The 24,541-nt window shown below is 42.4% G+C and overlaps 1 protein-coding gene across 2 annotated transcripts in view; it reads right to left on the reverse strand.

The window, feature by feature from the left end:
* Positions 1-4,898: 4,898 nt before the first annotated feature.
* The window catches only part of tmeff2a (transmembrane protein with EGF-like and two follistatin-like domains 2a), an 83,628-nt gene continuing 63,985 nt past the window's right edge, over positions 4,899-24,541 (reverse strand). The window contains exons 6-10 of one of the 2 annotated variants that reach the window (XM_078404129.1): positions 15,765-15,913; positions 10,159-10,218; positions 8,603-8,726; positions 7,537-7,590; positions 4,899-5,951 (exon numbers count right to left, since the gene is read on the reverse strand). In XM_078404129.1, coding sequence (XP_078260255.1) covers positions 5,855-5,951; positions 7,537-7,590; positions 8,603-8,726; positions 10,159-10,218; positions 15,765-15,913 — 484 coding nt within the window. In that variant the 3' untranslated portion in view covers positions 4,899-5,854. Of the gene's footprint in view, positions 5,952-7,431; positions 7,591-8,602; positions 8,727-10,158; positions 10,219-15,764; positions 15,914-24,541 lie in introns of both variants that reach the window. The other variant, XM_078404128.1, reaches the window with a different exon arrangement.

A 24,541-nucleotide genomic window follows, 5' to 3' on the forward strand; every position in this document is an offset into this window, starting at 1 on the left:
CACAAGTGTGTATAAAGTAAGTGTGAATGCTCACTTGTTATTTGCTCTGTGTGTGTGTGTGTGTGTGTGTGTGTGTGTATGTGTACAGTTGTGTGTATGAGCCTGTCTTTCAGCCCATGTACCTGTTGTTAATCAGTGTCTGCCCGTTCTTATCGGCCTTTTAGTTGGCAACCCATGCACCAGCGCCTCTGAATTAGCAAGTGCTTTCAATAGAGCAAGGGAAGCAGTTGAGGGTGATTTAAAAAACCCTGGACCACAATTGACACTCAAGGGATTGTGTTTCTCTCTTCCTCAACTGAAATGTAAGGAGCACATGGAAACATTTCCACCAGTGCCATTTGCAGTCTGATATCCCCCTGAATGGTCATCCATCATCCAGGAGTTTAGGGAGTGAGGGCTGGTAGTTAATTAGATCAATGGCAAGGTCAAACATCAATGAGCCAAATAAAGGTTTCACCTGCCTTCCTTAAATATGTGCTTTCCAGCAGCGGTCAAAGAACGTGCTCAAAGGTAAAAAATCTTTTTATTCTACTCCCCCCCCCTACCCCGAATGTGGAGATCAACAGCAGCAGAGCATAGAAACATAGAAAATAGATGCAGGAGTAGGCCATTCAGCCCTTCGAGCCAGCACCACCATTCAATATGATCATGGCTGATCATCCAAAATCGGTACCCCGTTCCTGCTTTCTCCCCATATCCCTTGATTCCGTTAGCCCTTAGAGCTATATCTAACTCTCCCTTGAATACAGTAGCCGAGCAGTGATTTTGCAAAGATCCTTTCATTTAATTATACATATTATGTTTAGATCTCATATAAGGAAATAACTGCAGATGCTGGTACAAATCGATTTATTCACAAAATGCTGGAGTAACTCAGCAGGTCAGGCAGCATCTCGGGAGAGAAGGAATGGGTGACGTTTCGGTGCACCTCATATTTCATATATGAGGTGCACCTCATATTTCGCCTGGGCAGTTTGCAGCCCAGCGGTATGAACATCGACTTCTCCAACTTTAGATAGTTCCTCTGTCCCTCCCTTCCCCTCCTCCTTCCCAGATCTCCCTCTATCTTCCTGTCTCCACCTATATCCTTCCTTTCCACCTATATCGCCCCCCTGACATCAGTCTGAAGAAGGGTCTCGACCCGAAACGTCACCCATTCCTTCTCTCCCGAGATGCTGCCTGACCTGCTGAGTTACTCCAGAATTTTGTGAATAAATGTTTAGATCTCAGCTGCTTAATACAATTACAGCCGCAAAACGTAGATCAACATAGTCAATGAAAACCAAACATCATACATATTTTATAATACCCCATTGTCCATAGCTCAGTGATAACACCATAGCTCCATGATAAACGTAATCAGCTATTAACATTAAAACACCATACGCACGTGCGAATATTAAACTAATTTGTACAAAATTTTGCATAACAGGTTTTGTCTGGAATATTTACATGACATTTTGTTATGCATTTCAAATTATGAGATCTGTGGAAATGCCAAACTGCTTGTGATAAGTGAATTATCTACATTTTGGACAGGTTGGTTCGGTAACGTTTATAGTTATAGTACAAACTGACTTAATGGATAGGACTTTGGCCTTCGAGGTAAACACACAGCACTTGCTGTTCATTGCTCTCTCATTTGCTCATAGATTTTCCAAGGAGTTTTGTACTGAAAATTACTGTGATTAAAAAACCATTCTGGAGCAGCACCAGTTAAGAAAAGCGATGGAATTGAGAGATTTGAGAGACAGAGAGGAATTAAACTCCACATCCATAAAAGTTAATGTTCTGTCCCAAAGAAGTTGTATGGCAGCAATGAAGACCATTATAAACAGGGGGATGAGCCCGGACCTCTTTCAGTGAGTTTACTGTGTTTCTATCACTTTGTACAGCAGCTTTGTGGACTTGAATGCTGCCACTTTATAGGACATTACAATGCCAGTCCTTCTGGAAGAGTATTTTGGATAACATTTTTTTTTTTTTGCTTCTGTGTCGAACCCTGATGGTTTCCGTTCAATTTAAACTCTGGTATCAGTGAGCGTGATGATCATCACACAGCAAAATCCAGCCCAATGAAATTTTGCAATTAATTTGGGCAATCAAAAATATTTTACATTCACTGTGTATGAGATTCACCTCTTAAAAGTCAAAAAGCCTGTAATGTGATCAGCATAATTATCTTGCCTTCCTCTGCACAACTCATATGGGAAATATTGTTTGGGCCCCATAGCTAGAGACGATACAATGATTCCACCCACTTTCCCTTGCGATTGTACCGTCTGTGATGTGAGATTTATAGAATTATGCCAAAGCACGTAGTAGTTATGAATAAACTGATCATGGCAACCCTGGGTTACAGGCCGATTATTTCAGAAATAATCTGTAATAGTGTGTGACACATGTTTCTGGTTTATAGGCCTATCCACTGGTCCTAACTAAATCCAGAGAGGGTGTCAGGCAGCATCTAGGAGAGAGGGAATGGGTGACGTTTCGGGTCGAGACCCTTCTTCAGACGTCTCGACCCGAAACGTCACCAATTCCCTCTCTCCAGAGATGCTGCCTGTCCTGCTGAATTACTCCAGCATTTTGTGTAAGAAAATAACTGCAGGTGCTGGTACAAATCGAAGGTATTTGTTCACAAAATGCTGGAGTAACTCAGCAGGTCAGGCAGCATCTCGGGAGAGAAGGTCTGAAGAAGGGTCTCAACCCGAAACGTCGCCCATTCCTTCTCTCCCGAGATGCTGCCTGACCTGCTGAGTTACTCCAGCATTTTGTGAATAAATACCTTCGATTTGTACCAGCATCTGCAGTTATTTTCCTACAAATCCAGAGAGGGAACGCTTATTTATAGAGTCAGAATCTTACAGCATGGAAACAGGCCCTTCGGCCCAACTTGCCCACACCAGCCAGTATGTCCCATCTACACCAGTCCCACCTGCCTGCATTTGACTCATATCCCCTCTGAACTTGTCCTATCCATGCACCTGTCTAAACGTTTCTTAAATGTTGCACAAGCTAGTTCAGGACGTAGATGGACTAGAACCTGGATTTCACCCACTTTTGGGGAGGTAACTATTTGTGGACACATGAAACAACTGCAATTATTAATGGAATTGGACAGAAGTGCTAGGTCATAAATGGTTGCTTAGCATTTTGCTGCACCCTGAAGCAAGCAGTAAAGTGGAATCTGACGCATCCCCGTCATGCTGATTACTGGGGAGTACATCACAGCTGACACCATCCTTCCCACGATAAGCCACCATCCCACAGAGCAGCTGCAGAAAGGGCTGCCATGGAAGCAAGGGAAATATGCGGGAGGGGAAAAACACAGTGGCGCAGTAGTATAGTTGCCTTACAGTGCCAGAGACCCGGGTTTGATCCCGACTACAGGTGCTGTCTGTATGGAGTTTGTACGCTCCCCATGTGAGGGTGTGGGCTTTCTAGGGGCTTCCGTAACTTGTCCCTAGTGTGTAGGATGTCTGAAGAAGGGTCTCGACCCGAAACATCACCTATTCCTTTTCTCTGGAGATGTCTGACCTGCTGAGTTACTCCAGCTTTTTGTGTCTATTAATATCACAGGAAATTTTTCCTGAGTTTTTCCTGGCTTGAGATTCCCTTGTGCTACCATCTCATAGTCAAATGTGCAGGATGCTGTTAATCTGCTTGCAATGTATCTTACAGAGAAACATAGAAAATAGGTGCAGGAGGAGGCCATTTGGCCCTTCGAGCCAGCACCGCCATTCATTGTGATCATGGCTGATCATCTACAATCAGTAACCTGTGCCTGCCTTCTCCCCATATCCGATTCCACCAGCCCCTAGAGCTCGATCTAACTCTCTTTTAAATTCATCCAATGAATTGGCCTCCACTGCCTTCTGCTGCAGAGAATTCCACAAGTTCACAACTCTCTGGGTGAAAAAGTTTCTTCTCACCTGTTTTAAATAGCCTCCCCTTTATTCTTAGACTGTGGCCCCTGGTTCTGGACGCCCCCAACATTAGGTACATTTTTCCTGCATCTAGCTTGTCTAGTCCTTTTATGGTTTTATACGTCTCGATAAGATCCCCTCTCATCCTTCTAAACTCCAGTGAGTACAAGCCCAGTCCTTCCAACCTTTCCTCATATCACAGTCCCTCCATCCCAGGGATTAACCTCGTGAACCTACGCTGCACTGCCTCTTTGCAGCATTGCAAAAGAACCCAAGCCATCTTGTGGTAGGGAAACCTGAATTTGTTCATTTCTGGGTCAATGTGGTCTAACTCAAACATGTGTAGGATGCAAAACTGCGATAACATAGAATTAGTGTACAGATGATCATTGGTCCGCACGGACTCGATGGGCTGAAGGGTCTGTTTCGACACTGGATCTCTAAACTAAACAAAGGGAGAAACAAGGCAGCCTCCATGTGATGGGGTCTGCCTCGAATCCCCCCCTGTGGTGTAACTATCCACAAGCTACTGTGAAGTTCAGAATGATCAAGGGATCAGTGATGGCAGCACAAAGATCAGATTTGATTTGTATGGAAGGGCTATGAATGGAAGGAATCGCTAATATATTTTCTACAATGCTGACCATCTTAAAGAGAGGCAGGCAGATTGCTGTGTGCAAGAGAGCAGGGACCCTTCCAGTGATATTTCAATGTTGCTCCTTATTTATGGGAGTGATCAATAATGGTTAAAACGCGCACCCAGAAGCGTCATTTCACGTCACAGCACTGTAGGCCTGCAACTGAAGCTGGGAAAATGTCAGCCATAACAAAGTGAATCGGACATAACAGATATTCAGGCCAACCACTCAAATCTGTGACTTGTGAATGAAATTTACGTACAAGTGGATCCAAATTTCTAGACTAGAATGGTGGCAAACAGAGAGCAAGAAAACAATTCAGAACTACCTATTGCTGCTGTAATATTTTTATTTTTGTCATCTTATTATGAAACGTTAGCACTGGAAATGTAAATTTCAAATGAGGATCCTTAACAGAGCAAAACAACGCTCTAATTATCCTGTGCATTATCAAAAAGTATGTGTGTCTAATTTCTACCACTTTGGTCAATGCATCACATTTAAACCATTGTTTTTTTACTAACCAGGCTAGGTGATCTCTAACCAAGTGATAAAAGTTGTCCATAATGAATGCTCTTGTATTCATGTAAAAGGTACATTGATTTATGTAAGTGCATAAGCACACACACAATATAAAATAGGATACTTCACTAATGACACATGGAGGTTATCCGTTTAAACAAAGGGAGCCGTGTTGACAGTTTTTTTATGCTGTATTATACTGGTATGTATACATTACTACTGAATCCAAATAAACAGCACTGCCATTATAGTATAATGGAGGTTTCAAAGCTCAATGGCCTTCATAACAAGCGAGTAAAAAATTAAGGTCGAACCTCTGCTCTTTAACTCATAGCTTCCCTAATTTTCAATGAACAACTTCATAGATCCTCATTTTCTCTAGTTAACAAAGGCAAAACCTGACCGGACAATACAAATTGCTTGCTTTTTAAAAAAAAATCAATAGCACATTTCATCTTTAAAAAATTAAGAAACATCACCGAAGTATTTATTTTTCATTAGTCCAGCTTTATAGTACTTCATGTGCAAACTAAATCAAGTGATATAAATTGTTAACCATTTATTTATTTATTACAGAAAAAACACATCAAGACATTATATACTATTTGAAATATATCCAGACATAATCAAATATAACTGTAGTATATGTATTCATTGGTGTAGTATAACACAAATGCAAGGCAACATGTGTTGTTCCATTTTGTATGATAATCAATAGTCCGAGCTTTGTGTAATTACTTTTGCAGCTGTACAATCATGCTTGCTTTAAATTAATCTCGTTGATGCTCTTGTCGTGTTGTCAGAACTGTAGTGTGTCGCATTTTGCTTCTGTCTTTGAATTCTGTTGCCCCGAGGACATTTTCTGCAGATAAAAATAAAAAATATCACTAATTCATGGGGCAGGAGAATTATCTTTAACTTCGCAGCGGTTTGTACATTTTCATAACATTTCCAATTGAGAATAAATGACAAAGAGACATTGTACATTGTCGAGACAACTTGAGCATTTTTAACCCACACCTTATGCTCAGTGCTTTTTGGCCTCTAATCTTTCATCCAAAGTGCGTGATATGAACAATCCAAGGGACATATCAAGGGATATGGGGGAAAAAGCCAGAACGAGGTACTGATTTTAGATGATCAGATTGAAAGGTGGTGCTGGCTTGAAGGGCCGAATGGCCTACTCCTACACCAATTTTTTCTATGTTTCTATCTGTTTAGATAAATCCATAAATTGAATAATTGAAATCTAAGTGAAGAATCGATAGCCATATCAAGCTCTGCGGATATCTGTAATCCTCTGGGATAGCATACAAATGTTGATCCTTTACACGTGAGCATCTATGACGGGTGTTAGACATGCTAATCAACACCTCCAACGCCAATTCTTTTATTATTGTCTGTAACAAAAAGGAGATTTTTCAGCAGGACATCACAGAATGATGATCATAGCTACAAATCTCGTGAAACTCTTTTTATCTTGTTGAGAGTGTTATAAAAAAACTGGCAAGTACATATCCACGTTAAACAATGGCTCTTTTCAGTGCAAGACAGAAGCAGAAGATAGAAAAGCCCGTTCCTGTCACTTGCTTGTTGGACTGGATCAGCAACAGTGGAGACACAAAAGACTGCGGGTGCTGGAATCTTCAACGACAAACAAATTGCTGGAGGTACTCAATGGGCCAGGTGGGAAGTGCAGAAGGAAACAGACCGATGATATTTAAGACTGAAGTGCCCTGACTTAAAACATCGTCTGTCCATTTCCTTCCACAGATTCTGCCTTACCCAATGAGTTTCTTTGGGTAGTATTGTTTTTCAAGATTCCACCAACTGCAGTCTCTTGTGACTCTTCAATTAAGGAACCAACATGCCAAACCCATCTCTCTCAAATGAAGTAGGAAAATAACTGCAGATGCTGGTACAAATCGAAGGTATCACAAAATGCTGGAGTAACTCAGCAGGTCATGCAGCATCTAGGAGAGAGGGAATGGGTGACGTTTCGGGTCGAGACACTTCTTCAGACTGAAGAAATGGGTGATGTTTCGGGCCGAGACCCTTCTTCAGTCTATAGAAGGGTCTCGACCCGAAACGTCACCCATTCCCTCTCTCCTAGATGCTGCCTGACCTGCTGAGTTACTCCAGCATTTTGTGATACCCTCTCTCAAATTAAGATCATCACTGCAGAGTAGTTACTCTCCCTGCAGCCCAGGGCTGTGAGAGTGTTGTTCCCAGTTGCCTAAAGTGTGGCAGTTTCATTCAAAGACTGATATTTCCCACTTAGTTAGTCCAAGATGGCGCAATGGAAGTCAAAGAAATGCCTATCGTTGCTTGATTAACGTTACCTTGTTATGCAAAGAACTACAATCAAAATGATGGCCACCTGCACAGCTCCAATGATGGATGCTATTAAGACATACTGAAGTTTCCCAGCTCCAGGTACAACATACAAAACATTAAACTCCTTTTGTTCACAGCGTGGTCCTTTAAAACCTGCATCGCAACTGTAGAGAGAAATTGGACAGAGAAATTAATTGATACACTGGGTGTTTACGACGAGATTGAAATTTTTTTCTTAATAATAATAATACATTTAATTTATATCGCGCTTTTCTGGAAACTCAAAGACGCTTTACAGAGCAAACAAACAAACAACAAACAAACAAACAAAAGATTTATCCAGACGGAGAAGCGGCGAACAAACAGCGCCAGCGTCCTCTCACGTCAGGGTCCGGCGTAAATGGTTGACAATAAACAATAAATGGTTGACAGTAAACAATAAAGAACACAAGACACACAATTACAATTTAACACAGACAACCATCACAGTGATTGCTCCAGCCACACCCTCACTGTGATGGAAGGCAAAGAAAAGTCTGATCTCCTCCTCATTCTTCTCCTGCGGTCAGGCAGTCAAACTGCCGCCTCGAGGCGATCGAGGCTCCCGACTTTAGAAACCCCCGCCGGGCGATGGAAGGTCTCAGGGCCGAGCCGAGCAGGCCGATGAAGGTCCTAAGCCCCCACCGGACGATGGAAAGTGCCGCGGCCAAGCCACGCAGGGCGATGAAGGTCCTGCGAGCGGGTCGATCGAGCCTCGCGATTCGGGGCGGTCGAAGCTACTACGGCTGGAGCTCCTGAACGCCGGTTGCCAGCCAGGGACCTGCGAGCTCCCGAAGTTGCGGTCCACAGGGCCCGCGGTAAGTCCAGGTAAGATGGTGAGTCCAGGCCCTGCGACCGGAGCCTTCAAGGTCGATCCCAGCTGGAGGCCGCCAACTCCACGGTGTTAGGCCGTAGCGCGAACGGAGATACGACATGGAAAAAGGTCACATCTCCGTTGAGGAGAAGATTTAGAAAAAAGGTTTCCCCCACCCCTCCCCACATATACACAGCTAAAAATAGGTCAATACATACATTTAAACGGTAACAATAGACAAAGACAGAAAAAAGACAGACAGACTGCCGGTGAGCCACAGCCGCAAGGCGCAGCCACGCCCCTTTTTCTGTTTCAGGTGTTACCTGCAAGATGGTTCCTGTTTGTTAATCAAGTATTCACATTTTCCATGTAGACAATGGTCATCAAAGAGATTGGGACATGGAACAAATAATCCTTGGGCTGGATTTTCTAATTTATTGGCATTTTCTGAAAAACAAAATTAAAAGAAAAAAGTGAGTCCAATTTAAAAATAAATGTATTTATATCTATATAGACCAGGGATGGATGATTTTGTAAGAGTTCTGACTGTTAAATGGATAGGATCAAGACTAGATTAATCAAGAGCACAAATTGAAAAAAAATGCAGTGAAAGCTGCATAGTAAGACATTATGCTAAAAAAAACAGGATCATAAAGGCAATGCAGTTTTGTTGTTTATACATTTCTGCAGAAGGAATGACTGAATAATTTGTTTAGTTTGTATTGATGTGTGCAGTTGCTATAATATCCACCATGAAAATGTTCTCCTTTCTTCAGATTCCCTTTAGTGCCACTAAACCATCTTCCTTCTTCCTGAACCATAGTGGAGAGAGTCCTCTGATGTGGGGGGGGGGGGGGGGGAGACCTCTGCTCTCACCCCCTTTCCTCCTAGACCGAGCAGGAACAGAGTCCCCCTTCACCTAGTTTCACTTTCCACTCCACGATCCACCACATTTATTGGACCATTCTTCACAACTTCCACCAGCAGGCTCATCTACCATTGCCTTTGAAGGTACTGTTCATTTTGAAGCTCCCTGGTCCCCGCCTATGTCCCCATTACCTTGGCTTTAGAACTTTTCAGTGTAACTACAGAAGATCCAACATCTGCCTTGTCACCGCTTCCCTTTCTATCAGCCGGGGACCAAAGCAATCCTTTCACGTGAAGCATCAATTCACTTGCACTTGTGCCAGTCTATTGTACAGCATGCAATGTTCCCAATGCAGTCTCTTCAATCGTGGAGGAAGCAAATGCAAATTGAAAGACCAGCTTGTGGTGCACCTTGTGGGAAAAGGTGATCTCCTGCATCCTAGTGCCTACTACTTTAAATCCTGGCTACTTTAGTGCCTGCCACTTTAATCCTGAAATAGCTGCTTTATCTTTCAAGTAAACAATACTCGCACTCTGACCTGTCTGCAGTTTGTTGCAGTGTTATAACGAAACCTAATACAGCTTGAGGAACATGGCCACATCTTCCATCTGGGCCTGTCGATAACTCATCTTCTCTGTCTATACAACTTTCACAAAAAGAGTTCTCCACTGTGAAACACATCCTGGTTAATTATGATGCCCCAGTTACCATGTTGATCAAGCAGAGCAACTTAGCATTAAGAAATTCTTAACTTTACTTTTAAAAACTGTCACTTGCAGACTGTAAAGAAAAGAAAAATCACTTGCAAAATGCTGAGCCGTGAAAAATAGCAATAAATATCACAACCTGTAATATCTTTCATGCTCGAGACTATGAGTTGATGAAATGTAGAGGATTTGTTCTTATATATACAGGAATAAAATCTCTCAAACTTAAAACTTTCTTTAAAAAAAATGTGTTGCTGGGAAAAGTATGCAGAGCTCTCAAAGATGTTAAAAATAAATACTATACCTGTATAATCAGTTCTTGCAAAAAGTCCATCTTCTGCTTTTGTACCTACGGTCACATTCTCTGTTCAAAGAAAGTTAGAAATCTGACTTAGCACTGGACATTACTCGTGATGAAGAAATGTCACCTGCATTATGACATATTAAATTTCAGTGCTGCACTTTTCCATTAGTTATTTCTAAAAATAAACTGGAAAACATCTAAATATTTGACCTGTGTAAATCAACAGGGGCTGATCAGCATTTCATTTAGCTCCATATATTAGTTAAATATTCGCGCAAAGGCATTTCATTTAATGCCTTATTCTTAAATTAATTATCCTGACATGCAATGCACTGCCCTCTGGGTGATGTGAGTATCAGTAAGGATAGAGTTGCTAGTTTATGGTCGGTAATTTTCCAGAACATTCTTCCTTGATAATGAGGTGTCATTAACTGCAAATAAAAGATATTGTGGAAGATTGGAGGCTTGCGGTGCTCAATGAGATAAGCTTTTTTTTTTGAAGTGCTGGTTAGTTTGACATTAATCTTTCCCGCTGGATAAAAATATCAGGACTAGGGGCATCCCCATTGACATGGTCAATGACAGACCTGCCAGGCAGCCAGGCTTTCCTCTTTATTTCAAGCAACAACTTCAAGCAAGAGCTGTGAATCTGTGGAATTCTCTGCCACAGATGGCAGTGGAGGCCAATTCACTGGATGTTTTCAAGAGAGTTAGATTTAGCTCTTAGGACTAATGGAATCAAGGGATATGGGAAAAAAACAGGAATGGGGTACTGATTTTAGATGATCAGCCATGATCACATTGAATGGCGGTGCTGACTCGAAGGGCTTACTCCTGCACCTATTTTTCTATGTTTCTAACATCACAAAGATAAATGATGCTAAATGATGCCCCTTGTGTCGATTGCATTTTCTCAGAAATAGATATTTTTGTCTTTTCAGTAAATACAGATAATGTTGGTAGTCTCCACTTGTTTAAAATGCCACACATTGAAATGCATGGTAGTGTGAGTTGAGAAGGCTTCACTGAGCTACAATATGTACATTTTGACTGAATATCTTCTAGGATTCACTCAAGAAAATATATTGTACTGTGAAGAACGTATAATTCTGATATTTTAAATAAAAACGATGAAACAATTAAAACATTGGTTATCATCACCTAATTTCATATAATCAATTTAAATTTTCAATAATTGTAACAATGCTGAATATTGCCAGAATTGATTATTTTGAAACTGTCATGATGATATTGTTTAATTCTTCAGTCAAAATCAGTCTCTGGAATCCTTAGCACCCTTGTTGGTTGGAAGATAACATTGCAAAACATTTTATCAATATTTTCCCCAATTTAGTTATTAGAAAGCTACCTGAAAGAAAAAATATCCTGTAGTCTAAGCAGGGAGTAATTTACAGGCTAAACCCAGTGAGATACATGGAACTTCCAACCAGCAGTGGCAAAGTCATAGCTCCGCAATAACAAAATAATCCTGCTGCATAAATATTTTCCATTTCCTGTGTGCACTTTAACTCAATCAATTATCTCAAAACACCCAGTCTCTGAAATGGGACTTGAACTCATTGCCTTCCAACTCAGAAAAGAGAGTTACTAACTGAGCATGCAGGAAGGAACTGCCGATGCTGGTTTAAACCGAAGATAGACACAAAAAGCTGGAGTAACTCAACGGGACAGGCAGCATCTCTGGAGAGAAGAAATGGGTGACGTTTTGGGTCTCGAAACTGAAGAAGATGTCCCGACCCGAAACGACACCCGTCCCTTCTCTCCAGAGATGTTGCTTGTCCCAATGAGTTACTCCAGCATTTTGTGTCGAACTTCGGTTACTAACTCAGCCATAGCTGACGACATACACATTCAATAATTGTCCTCCCGCTGTGGGACATAGAGGGGCAGAGTCCTGTGGGGACACCCCTCAAACAAGGGAAGGGATACAACCCACGAGAGTGGCAAGTGGTTAAAGGACATTTGCGAATACTACCAAATATGACTCTAATGAATATATAGACATTTAGAATGTCACTGCAGAGTTTTTGCACTGTTCTTTGTTTTGTTTATGTTTTGAATAAAGTTTATTTTTGGAACAAAAATACTGCACATATTTTCCATGTCTGACATTATAGTGTTCACCATTGTTATTTACATTGCGTTAAGCCATTAAACAGTGAGTGAACCCAGAATCTTACACATAAATTGAAGTTACATTTACAAAGATGGTAACTTTTGTTTATGTTAACATGCTACAAGAATGATGAAAAACTGTAACCTTTTCAGTTGTTCCATCATTAAACAAACGGATTGCATTATATCTTCCTGTTATACGAGATGACCACACAGTATATTTTCAGCTTTCGAAAAAACATAAACAGAACTGACTGCCTTACTCATGTCAGTTTATAAACTTCCTATCGCAATGTGGAAAAGCATTGCAGAGCCAAGCAAATGGTGGGGCTGGGCAAGAATGGTATGTAACCAACAATGAAGTTGAACTGATTTATTTAAGCTACTGGGAAATTACAGTAACAAACTCAGAGCTTGTGTAACATAATTTCAGGATACAGATCAATTTTTAAAGCACCCAGTGTCATTGCCGTTTATGAGGTTCATTGATCCTTGCATTTCAGTTTTTTTAATGGATCCATATCCATCTTTTCAGAACAATCTATGACTTCTAAAAAGCCACACAGCTCCTCCAGTTTACGATGGTACAGAGTCCAAGATTTTGTTCTGTTCATTGAATATGCTGCTCATGTTGGAATCACCTGACAGTTAATTACATTACAGAATAACCATGTTATAAGGCTGTGTTACTAGTCTTTGGATGAACTTAGCAGCTGATGTAGAAGAGAAGGCTTGTACTCGATGGAATTTAGAAGATTGAGGGGGGATCTTATAGAAACGTACAAAATTCTTAAGGGGTTGGACAGGCTAGATGCAGGAAGATTTTTCCCGATGTTGGGGAAGTCCAGAACCAGGGGTCACAGTTTAAGGATAAGGGGGAAGTCTTTTAGGACCGAGATGAGAAAGTTTTTTTTCACACAGAGAGTGGTGAATCTGTGGAATTCTCTGCCACAGAGGGTAGTTGAGGCCAGTTCATTGGCTATATTTAAGAGGGAGTTAGATGTGGCCCTTGTGGCTAAAGGGATCAGGGGGTATGGAGAGAAGGCAGGTACGGGATACTGAGTTGGATGATCAGCCATGATCATATTGAATGGCGGTGCAGGCTCGAAGGGCCGAATGGCCTACTCCTGCACCTATTTTCTATGTTTCTAAATCATGGATGGTCAACTTTTTAAAGAGGCAATTAAAATAAATTCTGTTGATAAGGACCTACACCGTTTAAATCGTCTTGATAACTATGTACACCAATGCTGACGTGGAAAAGTGGCATTTGCAGGTATCACACAGTGGGAAATTTGTGCATCTAACCCGTTATTTTTCATCCATTAAGATGAATGAATGGAAAATCACAAGCTGTGCCTTTCCAATTTCACTCCCTTCATTCTCTGTCAGCATCGGCCCCTGCTGGGAGTGTGGAATCAATCCAATCGTGTATGACACTAAGCGTGGTAATATTCTCACTGTCACTAAAGTAAATAACAGAAGATATTGTGACACGTAATCCATCATCGTACTGCTATTGGCGTTGGTCTATTATTGCCACCTGTACCGAGATAGATGAACAACATTGTTTTACGTGCTATGCAGGCAAGTCGTATCTTACGTGAGTACTATAAGTAATGCAAAAGGGAAAATAATGCTACAACTACAGAGAAAGTGCAGATGTAAAAAAGTGCATGGGCTGCAACGAGGCAGAGTGGGAGATCCGGAATGAATTCTTAGCATGTGAGAGTCAGATCAAGAACCAGTTAATAGCGGAGAAGAAGCTGTCTTTGAATCTGTAGGAAAGTGCTTTCAAGTTTTTGTATCATCAGCCCATCAGGAGTGGAGAAGAGTGAATGACTGTCGTGTGAGTGGTCCTTGATTAGTTTAGTTGCTTTCCTGAGGCAGCACCAAGCAAGGATTGACGGGATGGATGGGGGTGGGGGGGAGGGGACGCCTGGAGGAGGGAGGCTCGTTTGCACGACGGACTGGGCTGCATTTACAACTCTCTGCCATTTCTTGTGGCATTGGCCAGTGTAGTTTGGCATTCGATGCTGTGATGCATCCAGATAGGATGCTTTCTACGGTGCATTTGTAGAAATTGGTAAGGCATTGGAGACATGCCAAATTCCCGTAGCTATCTGAGGAAGTAGAGATTTTGGAATGCTTTCTCGGCCGTAGTATTAACATGGCTATTAAAATATGCATAGATAGATATCAACTATTTACTTTGTACAATTTATATTGTGTTTTATTTTACCTCTCCACTCTCATTCCATCGTTTCCCTGATATCCTCTCATTCACTTATTCTGCTCTCCATTTCTGAAGTACTTTGCTCTCAAACTCATCCCTTTCATTACCTCTTTCCTGGTTTCTCACATTCCTTCCTTTTGTTTTTAATATTGCGCATTCTTCTTGCTCATTGTTTCTCATCCTGTTTCCCATCCATTGTCTCCCGAACACTATTCAGCTTCTTTCTCAACTTCCATTTCTTATCTCTTTACACCATGTGCGCTATTTTCCGCTCAACGTATTAGATCCTATTGAATTTTGGATGATTAATTAACTCATTCTCTGGTATCATTGTGGTTCCGTGCGGCAGAAGAGTAATTGCAGGGAAGGGTTTTCACCCTTGCTTGTTAAGAAGAAGCTATGTTGTCTGTTCCTCGGTTTTATCTTTGTCTGTACCTTGTATGTTATTCGCCGTATTCAGGGACCCATCACATTATAACACTTCATTGGTTGCAAGATTCATTTAATCTAAAATCAGCAATGGCAATTTCTCTCTGTTTTATTTGCTGGATCGTTGATAGTGTGCCGAATATCTGTGAGTCGGTGTGATGTCTAAGATAACATGCATGAACACAACACAAATGAATACAGAAAAACCATATGCCAAGTTAACTAGATAGACACAAAAAGCTGGAGTAACTCAGCGGGACAGAACAGCATCTCTGGATAGAAGGAATGGGTGACGTTTTGGGTCAAGACCCTTCAGACAGGAATGGGTGACGTTTCTTCATACAAGTTACCTACTTCTGATTTAGGTGGTCTCGCATTGATTAATTTTGATTTGGAAAGATCTATGAATAAAAAATCAAAGTACTTCTTGACTGCTGAGTAGATACATATTTTAGATACAGATGAAAAAATGATTATGGAGCAACACCACAAGGATTAAACGCCAGGTTCACTGGAAATAAACTGAAGTGTTGCATAGGCAAATGTCAACCAATTAGCATGTAAATGTACTGAACTTACAATTTAAGTAAGCGCGAATTATAGATAAAATATGACACTGCAACCCCAATCCTTCAACACACATGCTGCTCACATAATTTAGTGTAGGATCAGTAAATATGCCCTCATGAGCCATTAAAACAACATAAATTTTGACAAGAATATTTATAGTGCCGTAGAAAAAAAAATCATGACCAAAATTACACATTTTCAATTCATGGAGGAGTAGTGAATCTGTTCAAGTTACCTGGACATCTCCCCAAATGTTTTACTTCTATGAAATTTTGATCCTGGCAGGAAGCCTCCTTAACTTGGCAAGGGTTATCATAGGATTTACCATCAGAAGCACAGACAGGGTTGAAACTGATGCCAGAACAGTCAATGTTGCATACACACCTGGACAAGACAAAAATGGGTATTATTCAACATCAAGTCAAGTTCAAGTTCAAGTTAAGTTTATTTGTCACATACACATACACGATGTGCAGTGAAATGAAAGTGGCAATGCCTGCACATATCATCATCCTCAGTTAATTGAACAGGGAAGACCCATAGAAGAATGGACATTAAGCTGGTTTGGGCCACATTCTGGCCTACATTGTTTACGAGCATGATTGCACAATGGAGTTCAGAATCAGAAAATTATCCTTTACCAATGAAGCCAAGTACAAAGCACCCAACAGTAAATTAACACACACAAAAAAAAACAATGATGGCAAATGCAGCTATCTTGCACTGAAAGTATTCTGGTAAGAAAATCACAAGAAGTTTTCACGAAATACGAAAGCTTTTATTTGGAATAGTATGTTTTTAGTGGTGTTATCTGCACAATCAACCTCACAGTAGTTTGTGGCTAGTTACACCATTCCAGCAGACCCCATCACATGGAGGCTGCCTTGTTTCCCTCTTTGTTTAGTTTAGAAATGCAATGCCGAAACAGGCCCTTCAGCCCACCGAGTCCATGCTGACCAATGATCACCTGTACACTAGTTCTATGTTATCCCAGTTTTGCATCCGACATAGTTAAGGGCCTGTCTCACTTAGGCGATTTTAAGGTGACTGCCAGCGACTAGGCTGTCGCCGACAGTTCGCCGGGTGTCGCGGGCATGATCGTGAGGAGCCTTCCAAAAATTGTAGTGGATCTTGGCGCGTCGCTGAGAAATCATCCGGAGTGAAATTTCTCGGCGACAGCTGGCTTGTCGCCAGGTATCGTTGCTTATTGCAGGCGCTGTCGCATGCTGTCCCCAGGTTTGATAGGTTCTCTTAGATGCATTTAGAAGCACATAATATTAAAATAAGTAAAGTCATTTCAAAATACCATAAAATGCTTGTGTTTAACCAATTTATTTACCGTCAGGCCATTTGACAGGTAGATTGGAGGCGACAGTTTGACGGTCAGGTAAGCGTGGGAATTTTCGCGATGTTTATGGCCATCAGCCATTACATTTAAAGTGGGCTCCCAATCCAGATATGCAACCCAGAAATCAGATATGCATCTCCCTTACATTTTCAAAGAATGCCCACACACTTTTCACAAAAATCCACTTAACCACTTAAAATTAAAAAAATATATATATAGCTATTAGTAAACTGGAAGTAAATCCAGTTTATGCCTTGTTACCGTGAAGTTTGGTTTTCAAGTAACCTGGACAAGATGTTATATTTCAAAACTCTCAAGTACTTACCGACTTGTCAGTGATTTCAGCGAAAATCAGGACGCCAGAGAAGCATTGACAGCGTGGGAATTTTCGCGATGTTTCAGAAGACGGTGTAATCTCGACCTGACTTGGCATTGTCGTGGTCATTGTCGTCAGGTAAAAGAAAATGTTGGCTATCTGCTACTGCTTTGACAGTCGCCGGCAGTCGCCAAAACAATCGCCTAAGTGGGACAGGTCCTTTAGACACAAAAAGCTGGAGTAACTCAGCGGGTCAGACAGCAAATGTGGAGAAAAGGAATAAGTGATGTTTTGGGTCGAGACCCTTCGTCAGACTGACCTTTCTTCCTTCCTACTCAATTATCATAGGACTGACAATAGACAATAGGTGCAAGAGTCAGCCATTCGGCCCTTCAAGCCAGCACCGCCATTCAGTGTGATCATGGCTGATCATCCACAATCAGTACCCCGTTCCTGCCTTCTCCCCGTACCCCTTGACTCCACTATCATTAAGAGCTCTATCTAACTCTCTCTTGAAAGCATCCAGAGAATTTGCCTCCACTGCGTTCTGAGGCAGTGAATTCCACAAATTTACAACTCTCTGAGTGAAAAACGTTTTCCTCATCTCCGTTCTAAATGGCCTACCCTTTATTCTTAAACTGTGGCCTCCCCCAACATTGGGAACATATTTCCTGTCTCTAGCGTGTCCAATCCCTTAATAATCTTATATGTTTCAATAAGATCCCCTCTCATCCTTCTGAATTCTGGTGTATACAAGCCCAGTCGCTCCAGCCTTTCAACATTTTGACTGATTTTAAATTCGGATGAAACTCCCATGCAGGTTCCTGATAGACTTTAATGATGAACTTCAGTTGATTCTCACCGGCAAGCATTTTCTAAAGGCTACTAGCAGCAGGGCAAGCCTGGAAATCAGGGATATTTGCCAAGTCTTAAGAAGGCAGAGGGGGTAATGGTAGGGAATTGAAGTTACAGCTCTCCTAGTCATGGAGAGCAGAATATGTTTTGCACTGATTACATTACTCCCGGGCTAATAACTCATTTCCCTTTCTGTATGGAACCCAAAAGCAATGTGTAGGAAGGAACTGCAGATTTTGGTTTAAACCGAAGATAGACACGAAATGCTGGAGTAACTCGTCAGGACACGCAGCATCCCTGGAGAGAAGGAATGGGTGACTCTTCTTCGTCAGTCTGAAGAAGGGTCCCGGCCCGAAACGTCACCCAAAAGCAATGGCTTGATATTCTGTTGCCTTCCTCTTCTTTAGAACAAAACAGTACAGGATTGCAGGATCAAAATCTGAAAGGCAGGTAGGCTTCTGATAGAAACCGTAAAACATGAAGATCACAAATATATACTGACCCTGCAGGTGAAGAAGAAGCAGTAAAGCCCACGTCACACAATTGCTGGAGTGCAAAACCTGCAGAGAGCAACACCTTGGAAATTGGACTGCACTGCGCGACACATTTGTGTGCTATGTGAATCAATTTCAATAAGTAAAGATCAATCAAGGAAAGAAATTTGTGGTCTTAATGCATGTTCCACAAAGTGTGGGTCGCCCATTTGTCTGGCATGTTAACTCAGGGAGAAGTGGTGTCCAAAGGCTTGCAGAACATGCCTGGATGCTAACTCAATGATTTTGATCCACTCATGAACAGGTCTTTACAGTGCTTGTGAAGCACGCTTCTGCGACTGAAACGTGACTCACTGAGCTCACAGGTCATGGAATTTGCTGCTGGGAACAAGTCTTTGGTCGGAGTTATGCAAAATCAACTTAGCCACTACAGAGGCGGATACTGACCCTCTATCCTGTTCCTAGACTGACCTTTATCTGATAGGAAGAAGGGTCTCGACCCGAAACGTCATCCATTCCTTCTCTCCAGAGGTGCTGCCTGTCCCGCTGAGATACTCCAGCATTTTGTGCCTATCTTTTCTCTGACCCACTACTCCTTCAGGCCAATCCCATCCATGAACTCCAGCTACTGGCTCACCTGATTCCCCCGCATCAATCTGTAGGCTAATCTCCTCTGGTCTGTAGACTGCACACCCCTTGTACAATACCCTCACTATTCTCTAGGATGGCACACACTAATCTGCAAGCTGTCCCCTGTGTACGAGTTGTCAGCCTGACTCATCCACTCTTGAGCAATCGATTGCAACCTCCCAGCCTGATGCTTAGCACTGGACATCCCAGCCACTCAAACCCGCTGCTACTCAGCTTGTCTCTTTCTTCATCTTGGCTTACCAGGCACTACATGTCTTTGCTGTTACCATGCAACGTCTAACCAAAGAGTTTATGTATTTCAAATCTTCACCTCAACTTACTCAGAGTCACTCGGGCAGGCTGGCTAACAGAATAACTTTCCACTTTCAGCCACATATATCAACGGAAAACAAAAGCAAGGTCACTTTACCATACCTCTGTATATTTATGCAATGAGAGCATGGAATCTTTAAAATGTAGATAACAGCTTGATGACCCTGAACATGGGTTTCAACATACCATGAATAATACCAATGATTCTTGAAGTAAATGTGAATTTAGGAAATTTGCATTACATCAGATTTTAAAGAGCCATGACGTTATTAGTTAGTTTACCTAGGAGAACCACATTTCCACGAGAGATGAGGTAGTCCAAGAACACTCCGGACTGCAGACGTATAAACTGCAGACGTGTAAACATTATATAACAAATTATATAATGCAGGGGTATCAAACTCATTTTAGGTCACGGGCCGGAATGGGTAAAATGCGACTTCATGCGAGCTGGATCTGTTGTGCACGCACGAACACACGCGTGCTGCTCCCACGGCTTTCGTTGCCTTCGTTTAATCAACCTGCTCTCGTGTGTCTCAGTCTCTGCTATAACTACAAAATGTTTCACTTTACGAATTTCGTTTCTTATGAAGAAGACTGCCTAGCGAGCATTACTTTTATGATTGGTATCTAGGCCCTAGATGGAGTGGATATGGAAATAATGTTTCCAGTAATAGGAGAGTCGAGGACCAGAGGTCACAGCATCAGAATAAAAGGGTCATACATTCAAAATGGAGATGAGGAGGAATGGGTGGTGAATCTGTGGAATTCATTGCTACAGACAGCGGTGGAGGCCAAGACATTGGGTATTTTTGAGGCAGAGATTGATAGGTCTTGATTAGGTTATAGGGAGAAAGAAGACAATAAAATGCGGTTGAGAGAGAAAATAGATCAGCCATGCTTGAATGGCAAAGTAGACTTGATGGGCTAAATGGCCTAATTCTGTTCCCCTGTCTTATAGTCTTCCTACAGTGTTTATGTTTTGCCCACAATGGGCTGGCTGGGTGGCGAACAGCCAAACAGCAGCTACCTGGCATGGTGAAAGATGGTCTGTCCATCATCTCACCTAAAGGCCCCGCTCCCCATCCTTCTCCTTATGTCTTTCTTCCTTCCCCTCACATCCTCTACCCTCACCTCTCATGTCTTTCTCTACCCTCACCTTCTCCCTCACCTGCCCTCTCCCTTTCCTTAGCCTATCCCTTCTCTCATCCCTACTTCCTTCCTTCCAACTACTCCCCCACACCCCTCCCTTACTTCATCCTCACTCTTTCCTTTCTTCGTCTGTAAATCCCCTCCCTTCCCTCATCCCTGAACACCATTCCTTCTCTCATCTGCTCCCTTCCTCACCCCCTCCCTCCCTACTTCCTTTCTTTACCACCTACTCCTCCACTCCCCTCCCTCCACACCCTCTCTTCCCTTCCTCATCCCTAAAATCCCTCCCTTCCCTCATCTGCTCCCCCTCCCCTTCCTTTACCACCACCTTCTCCCTTCTCTTCCCTATTCCCGCACAACTACCAGCACGTCTTCACATCCCACCTAACCTTAACCCAACCCAGAGTCCCCACCCTGGAGACCAGCCCAGATTTTGGATCACTGGCTGTGGCCCCATTCACAGTGAGGCGACTTCCCACCAGCCTCTATCCACGCACTCACTGGGTACACTGGGTACATGGTAGGGAAAAAAACTGCAGATGCTGGTCTAAATCGAAGGTAGACACAAAATGCTGGAGTAACTCAGCGGGTCAGGCAGCATCTCTGGAGAAGGAATGGGTGGCATTTCGGGTCGAGACTGAAGAAGGGTCTCGACCCGAGACGTCGCCCATTCCTTCTCTCCAGAGATGCTGCCTGACCCGCTGAGTTACTCCAGCGTTTTGTGTCTACCTCAGGTACATGGTGGTGGTCTCTGTGGCGGCAGCCCAGGCACTTCCCGGTGTCAACAACGCTGAGACTCCCCACCTTCCCCAGCGCCGGCCCCTTCCCGCCAGCGTCACCGCAAGGCCGGGTATGGGCGTAGCTTCCACTCACCCCCTGGGAGCTGGGGAGTGGGGAGGTGACAGCTGCAGATCCGACTTGCATTTTCCTCCTTAAGCGGTCATGCAGGGGGGGGGGGGGGGGGAGAGGGGAAGAGTAGGAAGTTGGAAGAGAGGAGAGGCATGACAAACCCTGGCAAATAATAGTTGGATACAGGAGTGCAAGGTTTCTAATATGCAGACGGTTGGACAAAGGCCAGAGATGAAAAGACACAAGATTTGAGACTAAAGGATTGAATAGTTGCAAATTGTGAAGATAGAGGAAGGAATGTAGATGGAAGGGGAGGAATAGGTATGAGTCCGGGTGGGGTACAGGGGATGAAGGGTGAACTCCCCCACCACTTCATTTCACGCTCCCCTTCCCGTGACCTACTCATACCTATTTCTCCCCTCACCCTATATCTACATTCCTTCCTCTAGCTTCACAATTCTTCAATCCTTTTGTCTCACACCTTCTGTCTTTGCATCTCTGGCTTTTGTCCAACCGTCTGCCTAAAAAAAACACCCTTCACCCGTATCCGCCTATGTCTGAAGAAGGGTCTCGACCAGAAACGTCACCCATTCCTTCTCTCCAGAGATGTTGCCTGACCCGCTGAGTTACTCCAGCTTTTTGTGTCGATCCACCTATTTCTTGGCAGGCTTTGTCCAGCCCCTCCTCTCAACCAACATCCCTCCTCTCCACCACACTCAGTCAGAAGAAGAGTCCCAACCTGAAACGTCACTTATACCATGTTCTCCAGAGACGCTGCCTGACCCACCGAGTTACTCCAGCATTTTGTATCAGATTGATGTACATGGATATGATATTTGTATTATCAAATTATTATTACTGTTAGTAGAGGAAAACTGTTGACTAAAGAAAGGTTTGGTGGGGTCAGTTATTTTAAATATGATTCTGGGAAAGATGAGTCAAATAAATATGCTCAGCTGTATGTTTTCAAATTTGAGGTCTTATTTATAAATGCAGTAAACAATACCAAGCGTATTTTGATGCACTCTACAAATTGTATTATGGAGAATATTTATGTGATTGAGGAGTCATGTGTTGAAATGGAATAATTGATTTGCATTCTTAGAAAAAGAAAATGCTATTAAGTATTGAACTACTTAAACCCAGCTTTGTAGAGAACAGAGTACTTGTACATCTTCCAAAATTAACTTCCAATGGATCCATAGATATTTTTAAAGCAGAGATAGATTCTTGATTAGTACAAGTGTCAGAGGTTATGGGGAGAAGGCAGGAGAATGGGGTTGAGAGGCAGAGATGGATCAGCCATGAGTGAATGGCGGAGGAGACTTGATGGGCCGAATGGCCTAATTCTGCTCCTATCACTTATGACTTTCCATTTCTGATGTCGCCAATCACAAATAACACAAAGGTGTTGACAAAATTATGCATGTTGGTCACTGAAATCCCACATAGTCGGGATGGAAAAGGGGGGGGGGGGAATTCATGGAGGGAAAACACTGAGGCACACAATCTTCCTGCTCTGACCCACAAGCAGTGAAGTGAAGCATTCACTCATCCTTTATCTACCTTCATCTTGTGCCTTTCCCAAGTTCTGGAATCCAAGAACTACAACCTTTAATGAAGTAAATTACTTCAAAATGGAGGAGCCTGCCTCTTTAGTTTTGTGCAACACGGTCGGTCCCTGATACTCGATTAGTCTTTACCTGGAGACCTACATCTGCTGAAACTGGAGTTGGGCGGGAGGGAAGTAAATCCCCCACTATAAAGAATCATTTCATCCTGGTTGCCCTGGAGAATGGACGATTGATGAGTGTGGGGAGGACGGAGTTAAAATTACTCTCACTGATGCTGCTTTGCAGGTTGCATTTACCATCCATTGTGTGAAGCTACATGCTTTGTTAAATGCTGTAATCTTGATCAGTTTTGTAATTGTGTAGAACAGGCAGTGGTGTGTGCGCGATGCACAGTCGTAATTATTTATAGTTACAGACTGGTTGGATCAAGTCAGGGCAGATTAAGATGTTTCCAAATGCACATAATTTTGGTCAGATAGGCTAATCATATTACCCGTTTCAAATGCTTTGAGGGTAAATCCTGAATGAAAATATTGGATGTCAATACTCATGCAGATTATATACGTCTGTGATGTAGTAATTAGTTTTACTGTGTGATTTTGCAGTTACGAAAATTCCTTTGTCCACTGCCTTGAAGGAAATATGTTTTCACATCCTAATGTTTAAATAATTTCCCTTCAGATGGATTTTTAAATGCTGAGATTTAAAACCATTAAGTTTAAAACATTTTACAATATTGGACATCCTGCAACTGTAGTGAGACATATTATTTTCCTCTCACTAACTGCTGCGGTTCACTTTGACCTTACAAGCTATTGCTGTTACAGCTTTGTGTGGTGACCGGGACGTAACATCAAACGAGCAGGAGAAAGCACCCGCCAGCTAGCTTTATGCAAATATTCAATAAGATTAAAGTGCTCACACTAATCAGCTTCCATATTAAACACCACCTTGCATTGGTAAAAACCTGCTATAAGAACACACAAGGATTTAATTCTTGTTCAATGTGTTACTGCTGATCAAGGCAAGAGATGTTGATATTCAGTAGAAAAAAAAAAACTATATTACATTTCTGCAATCAATACGCTTTTGTGCAGGAAGGAACCGCAGATGCTGGTTTACACTGAAGATAAGATACAAAATGCTGGAGTAACTCAGCGGGTCAATCGGCATCTCTGGAGAGAAGGAATGGGCGACATTTTGGGAGGAGACCCTTTTGTCAGGCTAGAAGCAGAAGCAGAGTGCAATCTCCACGATGCCATGCCATGAGTTTGGGGGAGCATTGTTATGTGTCATAACAATATTTTCATTTGTTACAGCTATTCTTTCAAATTACAGTTAAATGTACTATGAAGCAGGATAAGACTCACTGGAAGCTGACGAAAAGCTCCGATTAAGAACCTGCCCAATATGTGCCACAGTGACTCAGCTAATTAATAGAGGCACTACCTCATCATCAGG

Source organism: Rhinoraja longicauda, chromosome 8 (assembly GCF_053455715.1).
Source record: "Rhinoraja longicauda isolate Sanriku21f chromosome 8, sRhiLon1.1, whole genome shotgun sequence".
Taxonomy (NCBI): domain Eukaryota; kingdom Metazoa; phylum Chordata; class Chondrichthyes; order Rajiformes; family Arhynchobatidae; genus Rhinoraja; species Rhinoraja longicauda.